The sequence below is a fragment of the Lemur catta genome, chromosome 6 (genome assembly GCF_020740605.2).
Source record: "Lemur catta isolate mLemCat1 chromosome 6, mLemCat1.pri, whole genome shotgun sequence".
Taxonomy (NCBI): domain Eukaryota; kingdom Metazoa; phylum Chordata; class Mammalia; order Primates; family Lemuridae; genus Lemur; species Lemur catta.
In genome coordinates this window covers 67,575,407-67,589,512 of record NC_059133.1, presented here as the reverse complement: position 1 = coordinate 67,589,512, position 14,106 = coordinate 67,575,407, and the positions used below count along the sequence as shown (strand labels likewise).

General features: G+C 41.9%; 1 protein-coding gene across 1 annotated transcript in view; it reads right to left on the bottom strand.

The window, feature by feature from the left end:
• The window catches only part of SYT10 (synaptotagmin 10), a 57,051-nt gene extending 48,196 nt beyond the window's left edge, over window positions 1–8,855 (bottom strand). The window contains exon 1 of the mRNA XM_045555252.1: window positions 8,418–8,855. Within this exon, the coding sequence (XP_045411208.1) occupies window positions 8,418–8,568 (151 nt within the window). The 5' untranslated portion in view covers window positions 8,569–8,855. The remainder of the gene's footprint in view (window positions 1–8,417) is intronic.
• Window positions 8,856–14,106: the final 5,251 nt, after the last annotated feature.

Genomic DNA, 14,106 nt, shown 5'->3' with positions numbered 1-14,106 from the left:
AGATGAATAAATATAATTTTGGCTTCATAATCTTCATGTATTTTCAGCTCCATTTCCATTATATTTTTCTGTATAGTTTAACTCAGTAGACTTTTTCAACACAGTGTCTCCTATGCAGTTGGAGCCAAAAGCCACGATGTAAGGAAATTGCAGGACAGTGTGGGATGTGGGGAGGATGCAAGTAGTTTTCAGTTTCTGACTGAAAATATCTCCCTTGTTATTCATGGGGGTTAGTCATGAGAGAACCTTTTACACTCCACCCACAGGGTTTTATGAAATCTCTTTATGTCACTATTCCAAGAGACGGGCTTTGCCATTCATAATTCTTACCTTAGGATAAAGCCTTGTGGAACTCTCTGAACCTACTTGCATTTCCCCCACTGCTAAAAACTGGCTTCCTATTGACATCTGGTTCTATCATTTGTAGGACCATATGTTTCATCCAAACCAGGACACTTTCGAAAGGAAAAAGTTATGTTATCAATAAAGGCAGAGTAGCAGGAAAAAAACCAAGTTGTGTCCTGGCAACTGAGCATGTGTGGCCACCATACCTCTTTCCCCTTAGCCATCTGTGGCAAATATAAACTTTGGATGACATTCCATGGCATCTTTGTGATTTGACCCCTGGCTATTGACCCTGGCTATTGATCCAGCTTCATTCTTCAGCCAGTCTGCCACCAGTACTCCTTTCCTGATCACACGTTACCCTCTCATGATTTTGTTCAGGCTGCTTCATGCAGCTCCAATGCATTTTCTCCTCCTGTTTGGCTGCCTGACAAATTTGTATTCATCCTTCAACAATCAGACCCAATAGTACCTGCTACGGTTTGAATGAGTCTCCCAAAGTTCATGTGTTGGAAATTTAATCCCCAAGACAACAGTGTTGAGGTGGGATTTTAAAGAGATGATTATGTCATGAGGGCTCTGCCATCATGAATCAATGAATGAATGCCATTATCACAGGAGTGAGTGCATTACCAAGGCAGTGGGTTCCTGAGGAAAGGATAAGTTTTATCACCCCCCAGCCTCTCGCCATGTGAGGCCTTCCACCATGTTATGATGCAACAAGAAGGCCCTCACAAGATGAGCACCCTTGATCTTGGACTTCCCAGCCTCCAGAACCATGAGGCAATAAATTTCTATTCTTTACAAATTACCCAGTCTCAGGTATTCTATTATAGCAACACAAAAATGACTAAGACAGTACCTCTTCCTTGTAGCCCCCTCTGCCTCCTCTATGCCTAAGGCTTCTAAAGCACACTCACCACTATGATGCTAGTGTTGTAATTATGGATTGGCCTATAATCCTTTATCCCAAACTCTTGGGCAATGATGTGTTTGAAAAATTATTACTATTTTCTTTTGAATATTAGAAAGGTAATAGGGAAAAGAGGCCTAGGTATCAGGTATTGATTGAGTATTGACTGGTGATCCCAAAGGTTAGTAAAGAAGGGAGAAAATCCTCTTATGATGGTATTTGATACTAAAAGAAATGAATTTGTTTATAATAGAAACTAAAATTTCTAAGTGAATTTTAATGTTTCAGAAGGCTAAGAACCCTTCACTTTCTTATCCATTTTGTGCTCAGAACAACCAAAAGATGGACACAGTAATCAGGAATTTAGCAATTATTAATAAAATACTAGGGAGTGTCAGCTTAGGTTTCTCAGAAAGTGGACTGGCTAACATATCACCTGGATTAATCAGACTTGCCCACACAGTCACAGGCTTGGCTGGACTACCGTGGGCATTCCCCATGGAGGCCTGACCCTGTAAAATTTACAATATAGAGAGAAGCAGAGAATATTTGTTTCCTGAATATGTCAAGTGTATGCCTCAAAGTACGGGAAAATCGACATGTCATTTCTCAGGGATAGGGGTGAATCAAGATTCCATGATTATTCCTATCTTGTAGCTCCTTCCATCCACGGATGTAAAGCAAGGGGAAAGGGAATTTCCCTCAAATTTCAAAAAGTGAAAGAATTTTATCTTGAAAAATAAAAGTAAAATTATACAAATACGCATATCGTATTTTATTTATTTTTACATTACTTGCTATTGCAATTATGATTAATCATTAATAGTATTAAAAATGAAATCAAATACTTAATGCTTAGGTCTTCATGACATAATTTTTTTCCAATAAGCTTTATTTAACAAAATAAAAAGAATCTGACTATCAAAAGATTGAATGAGGATCTAGGAAAATTTATAAAGTCACCAAAAAATTTTAAATGACATGTTTATAATTGTGATTCAACATTTAACCATGATGTGAAGGGTGCTATAAATCTAGATTCAATAATAAAAAAAAAAAGTAGCCCCAGTCAAGGTGCTGAAATCAACATACACATTTCAGCAACAACATTTTGGCTAGAGAGGAGATAGAAGTGGAGGCAAGAGGGAAGACGAAATACTAGTTAGTAGATTATAACAGCCATCCACATGAGAGAGTGTAGTGGTTCTGAACCAGAGTTGCTGAAATGGGGAAAAAGATTCAGGAGACAATTGAGAAATCAAAGCTTTGGCGAAGGAGTGTAAAGATTCAAAAAGGGCAAGAATGGGACTCACTGGGAGAAAAGTAGGATGATGAAGTAAGGAAGACCATGAGTTCAGTTTTGGTCATATTGACTTTGAAGTACTGTGGTCATGCAAGTAGAAATTTTGAGTAAGCTATTGGTCGTGCATGAGTGCAATTTGGTTAAAATTGAAGGACTTTTGTAAATAGTGGGATCCAAATCCACGGAAGAGAACTAGTTCCTAAGCAGAATCCTAGGTACACCAATATTTAAAGACAGGGAAGTTTAAGGAGCAAGAAGCCTGCATAGAAGACTGGGAAAGATTAGAAAAGAGAGGTATGAAAAAAAAATCAGGTCAGTGGATTTTCATAGAAACTAGAAAAATATTTTGAGAAATAGTCAACAGTGTAAGAAGTTAAAATAAGTTTGATTAAAACAAGGGTTGACAGGTGACCATTCACTTTAACAATTAAGCCTTTAGCAAATCTGATGAAACTAGTGAAGTAGATGCTGTGTTAACCAGATTAATGTGGTTTAAGAATGAATGGGAGTGAGGAAGTGGATTCTGTGAGAGTAGATAATTCCTTCAAGAAATTGTACTTAGGAAAGTTAGAGAGGGGGGGGCAATAGCTATAGTAAGAGTTGATGAAGGTGTTCTTAGTAGAATGTGCAGTACTTCAGCATACTTAAAACCAATGAGAAGGAATCAATGGACAAGAAGAGACAGAAAGTTAAACAGAATAATTAATAGTGAAGTACCATAAAAGGTAGCAATGAATGATATCTGAAGCAAAGGTGAAAGTATTGAATTGCTGTTTCTGTTGTAAGAAAAAGAGGATTGTTCTGGATACCAGTAAATTTCTAGGTCTTCAGGCAGGAAGTCGGGAAAATTCTTTTATATAGCTAGTATTTTTCTCTCTGAAGGAGGAGTTAGGGTCAACTGTCAACCCATCAAATATTTTGGGAAGTTTGGGAATAGTTTGTAAATAGTTTGGGAATTTAAAGAGACATGAGAAAAGTTAGAAATATGAACTATAGAGAACAGGAGAAAGTTGAATAGAAAAACATAGGTTGCCTGATCAGAATTTAGAGTTCTTTTGAAATTGGAAACAAATAGAGTGATACTAGCCTACCTGGTTGGAAATCTCCTAAATGTTCAGTTGCTTTGATGTAAGGATAGAGAGACAGATGAATTTATCAATAAGTTTTATTTGTTTGTTTATTTGTTTATTTTTGCAGGAGAATGTGATAAACTCCAAAGGAGAAAGTGATTACAATGATGAAATGATGCATCGTAAGTATGATGTCCTATTTATTGGCAGGGGATTCAGAGATAAGTAAAAAAGTTAATGGATTGGATTTCCGAAGAGAAAGATGGACGTATAGGAGCTATTGGTTGGGAATTGGATTATTTCAATTTATAGTTCTAAGATAGCATTGTTTACCATACTGGCAAGCGTTTGGGTATGATCCTAAAAAAAAGAGGTAGGGTGGATTAGAAAAGATCACTGGAGGACAGGGGCCAACCACTGGGAGCTAGGGTGATGAATATGAATGGTTTGCTTTTCCAGATGGACTTTTAGGTTACCCAGTACAATGGACAAACTTGATGAGTAGGATGTCTCTAGCTCTAATTTTCAATGTCTCTGGAAAATTAAAAAGAACCCATTATATGACATTCATCTTATTATAGCTGGTGATATTAAGAGTTAATGAAATTTACAGAAATTAGATTAGGCTCTCAGATAATTAGGTTTAAAACTGCTCAAACTCTGGTTTGATTTTATACATATGCATAAACTTGGTTCTACCACTATCTGCTTATCTATCTGTCTGTCTGTATATTCTAACTCATTTTAGCTATAAAGATTTTACTCTTTTATAATGCCTTACTGTCTCAAAATGAAGGGACATAGTTCTGAAAAACTGACAACAGTTCACTTATCAGAAAACAAAGTAACCTCCAAAATGCTAATTTCTCAGAAACTCTGAGTAAAGCAGAACTTTGCTAACTAGATCATAACATTCGCATGAGCCTTTCACTGTGGCTTATGAATACCATTAGCTCCCAAGCAGCTGGCTATGATCATGCAGAAAAGCATGGACCAGCTCTCCTGTTCTCAATTCTGGTGACTACTGCTTTGGTTGATACTCTTATCTGTTTCTATTTGTATCATTTTCCTTTTTCAATTTTAAAATTCTAGTTCATCTTTAATTTTTCAAAATGTACAAAAATAGGATTTCTCATAGTTAATCAGAAATTATAATTTAGTTCATGGATATTCCAAGCCTTTTGTTTCTTTGGGTGCTCCCTGTTGTTGTTTGACCACAGTCTTTGCTTCTGTTTATGGCACTATTCTGCAGAGAAGGAGGTAGAATAAAACTCAAATCTGCAGCTCTTGTTCAAAGAAAGCAGAGGCAACTGCCTCTAAGATGAAAATCTGGAGTCATCTTTGAAGTTAACATATTTTCACTATTTATATAACATTACTATTATAATAACTAAATAGTGATGAATTAAATGCTTATGGAAATATTTCAATTAAGTCTATACAATTGTGAGCTTAAGTAAGTGTGAGCTTAAGTGGGTTTGATTAGCTATGATTGATGAGGCCTGCCTTTCAAGCAACATAAGTTCCTTGAACCTAATAAGCATTTGGGCAGCAATTCAAGACTGACCAGAAATTAACCAAAATCCAGTTCAGGAACTATTACGTATATTCAGTTACAGTATACCTGAAAAGTAACATTTGAGCCCAATATAGTGCTTTGTATTTTCCATAAGCATCCTAGTATTAAATCATGTTATGCAAAATGAATTTAGTGGGTAGCATTATCTATTTGGGGGGAGGAGGAGAATCAGTGGTAAAAAGACTCCAGAAATCTGATTTTCTAAAAATTGGACATGATGACTTTCTAGTATACTAGTAATGTTGATTACATATAATAAACTGTTATACTAGTAATGTTGATGCATATAATAAACTATTCCAGAAGAATAAATTAACTAGTGTTGGCTGCTGCAGTGTGAAGTCTTCCCAAATTTTACTAAAATATGAAATTGGTCAACTTGACTCGGGGATCCTCAGTGCAGCTTTTGCTACTGCTGTTTTGGTAAAGGGGCTGGTGATGTTTGCACTTTATTGACACTTAAAAAACCAACAGCATGATACCTTATTTGTATATGTGATTTGTAACTCCCTTAATGTAGAATGATTTTAACCAGGATTACCTGAATTTCTCTCACTTTATCTCTGTGTGGAGGAATTAAAAATATACACAATTTTGAAGCTTGTAATTGTCACTGTAATGTTAGAATAACCAATACCATCTGGGTAGTGCTCATTAACTTAAAAAGTAAATAACCACTGTACCATTCAACACCACTGATGTCCTCCTACCAATAATGCACTTCTCATTAAACAATGAGTAGAGAGGGTCACTGGAAGTAATTTTATTTAGGCACTTATGATAAAGGGCACAACTGCATGAGTTATAAGAAGATCTACTTTAAGGAACAATGTGAAGCTGGGTGCTAATTAATAGAATTAAATATTTGGTAAATAATCTTTGAATCCACTTCATAGATATCTATTAATATTGGGAGTCTAGTCTATTTGCAGATTAAAGCATTTTACTTCTGTTGCATAGCTTTGCAAATGGAAAATGTAGAGCGATCTTGTTCATCTTTATATCTCATATACAACCTAGTGGAATATCTTCCCTACTGATATCCATTCAATATATATGTTCATGTATTAAGTTGAATGCCTTATTTGAATGGTATGTATTTTCCTTTATGGGGAGAAAAATATTGCAATTATTTTAGACTAGTTTTTCTCAACTTTTTCTTCCCACGGGAAAATCCAAAAGGAAATTAGGACCATGACTACTTGTAATGCTTAGGATAAGCTCAGAACCCTTCCTATAATTCCTATGCTGTGTTTTACCTTAAGCTTATATAGTTGTGCATTTTAGAAAAATTTAGAAGCTAGCATCTGGTTTCCAACCCTCACACATTTTCCTCACTACCAGCCATCCTGAGACCCAGGAAACCACTATTTGGTGTGATCACAAAGGGGTCAGAGCGGGGAGGAATTGGTTTTACTCACAGCGGCAACTGTTGCATGACCACAACACCGATCTTCAAGCGTAAACATTCTCATTTCCTCCACTGTAGCCCCTCGTCTGAGCGTGTGTGAACTAAAGACGTTTTGGAAGAGCTTATCCAATGTCACCACAGAGGACTCTAAGGTCACACTATTTTGGTCTTTACCTCATGCTTAGCAACCATACACATGTCACACATATACAAGACGTCCGCCCAGTCTCTTCCACTGATAATTGGGTTTTATACATTCCTAGGAATTTAACACCTACTGAACAAATGGAAAGACTCTCAGTCGTACATACATTCACAAAACATCCAAGTTTTCTGCACCAGGGTCCAAGCAACAGCATCTCCTCAAGTTTGGCCAAGCGCAGACAGAAGCCCCTCTTGGCTCCTGTTGCTACGGATCAGAGAATTCCCAAAGCCTACAGCTATGCCATGTAAATAATGGAATGTAAACGCTAAACTAAATGCATTCCCACCTGTCGCCCCCTCCTCTGTCTTGGACTCCTGGGGCGGTGGGGGTGGGGGATTCACTATGTGTGCGCCCCCCTTGCTCCTTCCCAGCGCGCAGGACTCTCCACTGTCGTGCTCCGCCCTGAGCTTGTGTGTTCAGCTTTCACTTGTTGCCCTGGCTACCCTCAACCGTCAAAATCCCGCCAGGAGACCAAAATGACAGGGCAAGCAAAGGGAAAGAGATAAGACCCTAAAGAAGGAATAGTAACCTTCCCGCTGAATGCGGAAAATCCTTGTTTCCCAACGCAACAAGTGGTCCTCACAAGGTCCGTCTCGCGAGTGTGAGCAGCGCAGCAGGCTGGACAAGCCAACCTTTGCGCGGATGGTAAAAACCCTTTATCCCGGTTGTGACCAGATCGGTGGCTCCGATTCGCTCCTTCCCACCCCCAAGCCTTTTGGAGAGTCTGTCACCAGACACTTCTTTCCATCTCCAGATTTCTGACGGTCGATGTCCTTCCTCCTCCATCCCACCCCGCTCCCTTACAAGTTTCCTGAGGGGTAGGGAGGACGCCTGTGAGTTGGGGGCTGTGTGCGAGCGTTTGTGCGCGGTGGATTTGTAACCGTTTCCCTCTCTTCCACTTCTTTGACATGTGCGCCCTGCGCCTTAAGCATTGCTTCAAAAATGGAATCAATAATCCCTGCTGTCTTGCTAACGTTGTCATGAAGCCCTAGAAAATCATATGTGTTAAAGGGTTTTGGAGACTGTCAAGTGCTCGACAGGTTGCAGCCGCGGGTTACCCTTGCCGGGATACTTTCCGCTTTCGAGGCCACGGCAGCCCCATGTGCAGGGGGTTTCTTTGCATCCAAGCACTGGTTCTCCCGCCGGGCCCCTTCGCCGAGCCCGCGACCCGCAGCCCGCGGGACCAGAGCGGACCGCCCGAGTCCCGCAGGCGAGCCGCCCCCGCGAGCAGCCGCGTCGCGAGCGATCCCGGCGCCGCCGCCCGCGCTCGCCGCTCCACTCCGGGAGGGAGACGGGAGGCGGGGGAGAGCGCGGAGACTCGGGGTGAGCCGGGGAGCGCGAGACGGCGCCGGTAGGCGGCAAGCACACCAGAAAGTGGGAGACGCGGGGCAGGCGGACAGGAGGAAACCAAACCCAAACGCCCCACGCTCGAAGTGGCCCGGAGCTGAGCGAAAGAAGGAGCGAGGTAGGAAGACGCGGAGCCCCACGGATGCCCCGGGCGCGGCGCGGGCAGCGCAGGACCGGGGAGCCTGGAGCTGCCGCGCGGGGTCCCGGCGGAGCGCGCGGACGCGAGCGGAGCCCTCCCCGTTACCTGTGCTGCCTCCGCCCTGGCTGCCCCCTTTCGGGGGGAAGATGCCCGAGCACTTCTCCCACTCCACCTGGCCCGCGAAGCACAGCTCGGTGACGATGTGCAGCGCCTTCTGGCACAGGCTGCTCACTCCGTCCTCCTTGTGGAAACTCATCGTTCGGCTTGTCTTCTCGTTTCCCCTTGTTGCCCAGTTAGCCGCCCTTTCCCCTTCCCGCTACCTCTAGGCTGACCCCTCGGCGCCCTAAGCCATAACCCGCCCGTGGTGACTTTGGCCGGAGATCGCGCTGCTGAGAGCCCACAACTCTTAGGAGCCCCCAGTTGGCCCCATGGCGGGCGCGGAGGGCGCAGGGGCAGGAGCGGCGGCGCCGGCGGGGTTTGTGCCAACTCTGTCGCCGCGCGAGCGAGCCGAGGCGAGCAGGAGGGAGAGACCCGGCATGGAGTGCGGAGGGGAGGGGGGAGACGTAAAGAAGCCAAAGCCCTCGACTCGCAAGAACTCCCCCCTCCTCTCCCCGGCGCGCTTGTGTTTCTGGCGGGTGCTTGGTGGCGGCGCGTCCAATCGCAGCCCGCCGCGGGCCGGGGATGACAGGCGGCGGAGCGCGCGGCCCCCGCTCCCCAGCCAGCCGCGGAAGGGACCCGCGGGAGACCCGCGGCGCTCACCGTTGCGGGGAGGGGGGCAGAGGAGCCCCCTCCGTTTTCCCCGGCCTCAGTCCCTGTCGCCCCATTCCCCTTGGTCCCTCCAACTTTTCTGCAGACATATTCTATTTCTGTGCTCTATCCTGTTCTACTCTTCTGGAAAAGTCATTCCAAACAAAGAAAAACTCAAAAAGTTAAGTTAAAATAAAATGAATACATGAACAATAATCAAACCAGACGTCTATAGAAAGAAGAAAGATGTCCCTGTAAAGCATTTTAAAAATGATTTCTAACCATGATGGCTTTAGGGACATAGAAGATTTTTACCTGAGAGGACTTTATTACTAGTAGTAAAATTCACCAGAAGGTACATTTCCTGTTGACCCAATTAAATGTTTTCTTCCAGCATAAATATGAATAAGCAAATTTAAATTTATTGCCTTTGTTTTTTTCTCAATGCCCTTAGGTCACACAACGAAATATGTTATTTGTGTTAATATTGTTAGGATTCTGTTGATTAATCAGTAATTGACAATTGAGAATGCAGAACTTGACTCCTTTTATCTCATTTGCTAGCGACTTAAGTACTTAAAATGCTTTATCTCATGAGTATTCAAGGGGAGCAGGATTAAGTTCAAATCTGTCACACACCCCTGCTTAACCTTGAAGAAGTTGCTTACAGGTCTTTTTCTAAGTAAAAGCGGCTTGGACTCTGGTGTCTTGAGCTCACTTGTTCTTCTAATTCTTTATGCAAATCGGTGCAAATCACTAATGGAGCTAAAGCTACAAAATAAAATTTCTAAACATGTGCCAGAAGGATACGATAAATGTGTTTACATAGTTTTTAAATCGTTTTCAGGCAGAATTTGATCCCATATCACAACCTGAGGATTGAATTATCCATCATTTGGGGGAAGGGTCTATATTTTTGAAGTGGAATATCCTGAACTTGTTCGTGTGTCTATACTAGTATAATAAGTAGTAGTATTTTAAGCTGTTCATCAGCTCATGGTACATAATTTTCCTTGCTAGGGCACTATGTTAAAGCTTACTATAAATATTAGGTCTCACACCCCAGTAGGTAAGCATTCATTAGTTGAATCACTTTGACTTGATTCATAGGACAATTGGTTTAACTGGAGCTATTTTTACCTTGAATTGACAAACTAAAATCTGCAGGCTTCATTTGATTTTATGCACATTGATTTGGGTGGTTTTTAGATCAGATTGTCTAAAGATCTAATAATTTCACTGTCAATCAAAAACATATTGAGCATCTGTATGCACCAAGCTAAGTGACACACTTTAATCAGGCCCTTTCTGATTGTCCTTGCCCTCCATTTCTCTGCAATCTAGACAGACAGCCCCATAGAAAACAACCTGCAATGCAGTGCTGTGCTTTCATATTTACTGTATGAACAAACTGCTGTGTGGGAAGACCAAATAAGTAATTGCTTAAGAGGAAGAATGCAGAAGGTCTCCCTAATGACCCTCTTATGTTTGATTTCAGTGTTAAATATTAAGTAAAGAAATTCTGAGAATAACTTTCCTGGTATTTGTTTATGCTGTCCCTGGCCTGTTGCTAATCTTACCGCTGTGTTTTCACAACAAGCAGAGTTAATTTCACTTGGATATTCATTTTTCTGAATTCATTTGTCTGAATTTTTTTCTTTTGTTAATGGGAAAACCCCCAAACTCTGTGAAATAATTTAAAGAGGTTTTTCCCTGAGCTGAGTATGTGTGACTGCCCAGTGCACATGGCCTCAAGAGGTCCTGAGAAAATGTGCGCACGGTAGCCCCTCCCCTCTGAATTGAAGATATATAAACTTCTGCACCCTGAGAACTGAACTCTGATCTTTTTTCTTTTTTTTGCCCAAATTCCTTTCTGAGGAGCCTGGTGAGTGATAAAATCTCACTAAAAAGGTTTTGTTAACCCAATATGATGTGGTTTACTTCCCAACCTGATTCTGGTATAGCATCTCCTGAAAGATAGAAGACTTCCTTATTTTAACTCAAGCACCCTAGCAGATCCTTATCTTAACTCAAGAGATCCATCCTCCTGTCTGGACCTCCCAGAGTGCTCAGATCCTTAACTTAAGCATTTTCTTTCTGGGCTTTTAGACAAAGCCTAACTCTTTCAGCCAACTGTTGACTAAAGAATCCCTAAACCCACCTATGACTTTTAAGCCCCCTGCCCCAGATGTCCTGCCTTTTCAGACGAATCCAATGTATGCCTTCCATGTATTGATTTATGGCTTTACCAGTAATTCCTGTCTCCCTGAAATGTGTAAAACCAAATCATAACCCAACTGCAGCAAGTCCACTTGCTCAAGCCTTCTTGGGTGTGGCTCTGGGCCATGGTCCTCAAATTTGGCTCAGAATATGGCTCTTTAAATTATTTTAGAGTCTGGATTTTCCATCCACAACCCCATTGGGATATTAGGTAATCACTCTGTGTTTCTCCCTATGCACCCGGTAAATTTGTACTCCAAATTTATAATCTCTTTCTCTTATTAATATGTCTTATTGTGAGTTGATCTTTCAGTGAACCTTCTGGAGGCAAAGGGGAAACTTTCCCTTCTCCCTCACAGTTGTAATATACTAAATATCAATAACTTTATTCTCTGGAGTGTTTTAATTCTTTTCAGAGAGGGGCTTTCTGATCTCTCACTAGGGATGTAGAGTAATAATTAAAGTCACCTGCTTTTACTTAATCCTTCTTTTCCAGTCTAAAGCCTCACACTGTCCTCTTTGGCTCTGGTGTCCAGGGTCTAGAGCCTTTCAAGTTTAGTGTCTCTGAGGAAAAATGATTTTATTTGCAATTTGTGGAAGGGTAATCACTGGCCACAAGAGACATATGGGTGGAGGCCTGAGCCTCAAGACATCTTAAGAATTACACTAACCCTCACTCCTGCCTTGTTAGCTTCCTGTGCTACCCCCACCTTCTGCTATGAGGTGTCCACCACTATGAGGTGTCTCCATTTCTAGTTCTTTCTGAGACTCTCTGGGGTGATTCGCTAGCTTCTCATTGTTGTCTGTCTCTGGAAGTTTAAACTGTCTGCTGAGCAAGTTGGTGACTGCTTCTTCCCTGCCTTCCACCTTGTAAACCTATTACCATTGAAGGAAATTAGAAATATTTTACCCCAAAAGATCTTTCTTTGACATATTTCGAGATGGTAGCCATGAGTCTCACAGACAGAAATAACACTGCAAAGCTCTTGTGTTGGAGGGTTCAGGAGGAGGAATTTATACCTGTAGAGAATGCAGTTGGTCAATCCTCCCTGGATCTAGAAAACATTAACTGAGATTCGGACACCTTTAAGGTCTGAAAAGAAACACTGTCTATTCTGTCCGCTGGTGAGGTTTCATTTACATAACAAGATCACATTTGCTAGCTACTCAAGCCTCTTCCTCTCTTCCTCCCAAAACATGTTTTTCTGTTTTCAGGCCCCTATTCTTTGAAACCTCTGCACCTCATTGAAGAGTTGCATCTTCATTTTCTGAAGGTTCCCATGTATACATGTTAAAAATAAATCTGTATAGCTTTTCTCTTATTAAATCTGTTTTATTGGTGTGTGTGGTGGCTCACATCTGTAATCCTAGCACTCTGGGAGGCCAAGGCAAGTGGATTATTTGACCTCAGGACTTCGAGACCAGCCTGAGCAAGAGTGAGACCCTGTCTCTACTAAAAATAGAAAGAAATTAGCTGGACAACTAAAAATATATAGAAAAAATTAGCCGGGCATGGTGGTGCATGTCTGTAGTCCCAGCTACTTGGGAGGCTGAGGCAGGAGGATTGCTTGAGCCCAGGAGTTTGAGGTTGCTGTGAGCCAGTCTGACGCCACGGCTCTCTAGCCGGGGCAACAAAGAGTGAGACTCTGTCTTGGAAAAAATAAATAAATAAATAAATAAATCTTTATCGTGAGTTGATTTCTCAGCAAAACTTCCAAGGGCAAAGGGCAAGTTTTCACTTCGCCCCCATACTGAAACTGCCCTTGCAGATTGAGAGAGGAGTACAAGGCAAGAACTGTGGTAAGGGCCTTGCTAAAAATAATGACAATAATTAGCCACCGTCCCCCTGTTTGCTTCTCTATGGTTGCCACTCTGGAGCCACATAGCTGGTGGTTGTGAAGATTCTTTGCTTTCTCCACAGATAACACCACCTTTTTGAAACCTAGGGGTAGTTTCTGCGATATTCTCCAGGTCCCGCATTCCAGTGGAACTGCTGACCCACCCAGACCGGTGGCCCACACTGAGGAACTGACTCAGCTGGCCTTGTGACCCCCACCCAAGAACCTGGTCAGCAAAGATGACAAGTTCTACAACTCTATGGTTCTGCCCCAAACACAGTCAATTAGCAGACTCAATTGCGTACGCCAAACTGTCTTTAAAAACCGTGTCCCTCAAATTCTCTGGGAGGCGAATTTGAGAAATTTCTCCTGTCTGCCAGCTTAGCGCTATGTGAATAAACTCTTTCCCTGCTATAAACGCTGCTGTCTCAGGTATTGGCTTCCTCTTCAGCCTCGGGCAAATGAACCTGGTTGGGTGGCAACAACCTATCTTTTGTCTTTTCCTGCATTCTTTCCTATTCTTTTTGTCCTTTTGGGTTTATAGCTTTTTATTGCTTTATTGTCATTTCAGTATCATTTCAGGAGGGTCAGGGACATGAGCACACAGGTCTTTAAATGTATCATGTTTAACTGTTTAAAAAGGCAATTGTCATTGTGTCACTGTTTAAAACTTTCCAGTGGCTTCCCTTTGTGCTTTGGATATCTCGAATAAATTCAGTATGGCTTGCAAAACCCTACCTGATCTGACCTTTTTGTTTTTTTCCCTTAATTATTTGTGTGCTTTCTTTCCAGCCTCTATTTCTCCTTGTAGCACAAATCATAATTAAAATCAAATAATTTGTTGTGAGCTCTGGAAGGAAGAGAACCTTTCTCCTTCATCACTACCCTGTTTCTAGTGCCTCAGCCTGGGCCAGCAGTGATAGTCATTCAATAAACGTTTGCTGGATGAGTAAATGAATGGATGTCATTTGTTCACTCTATCCCTTTCT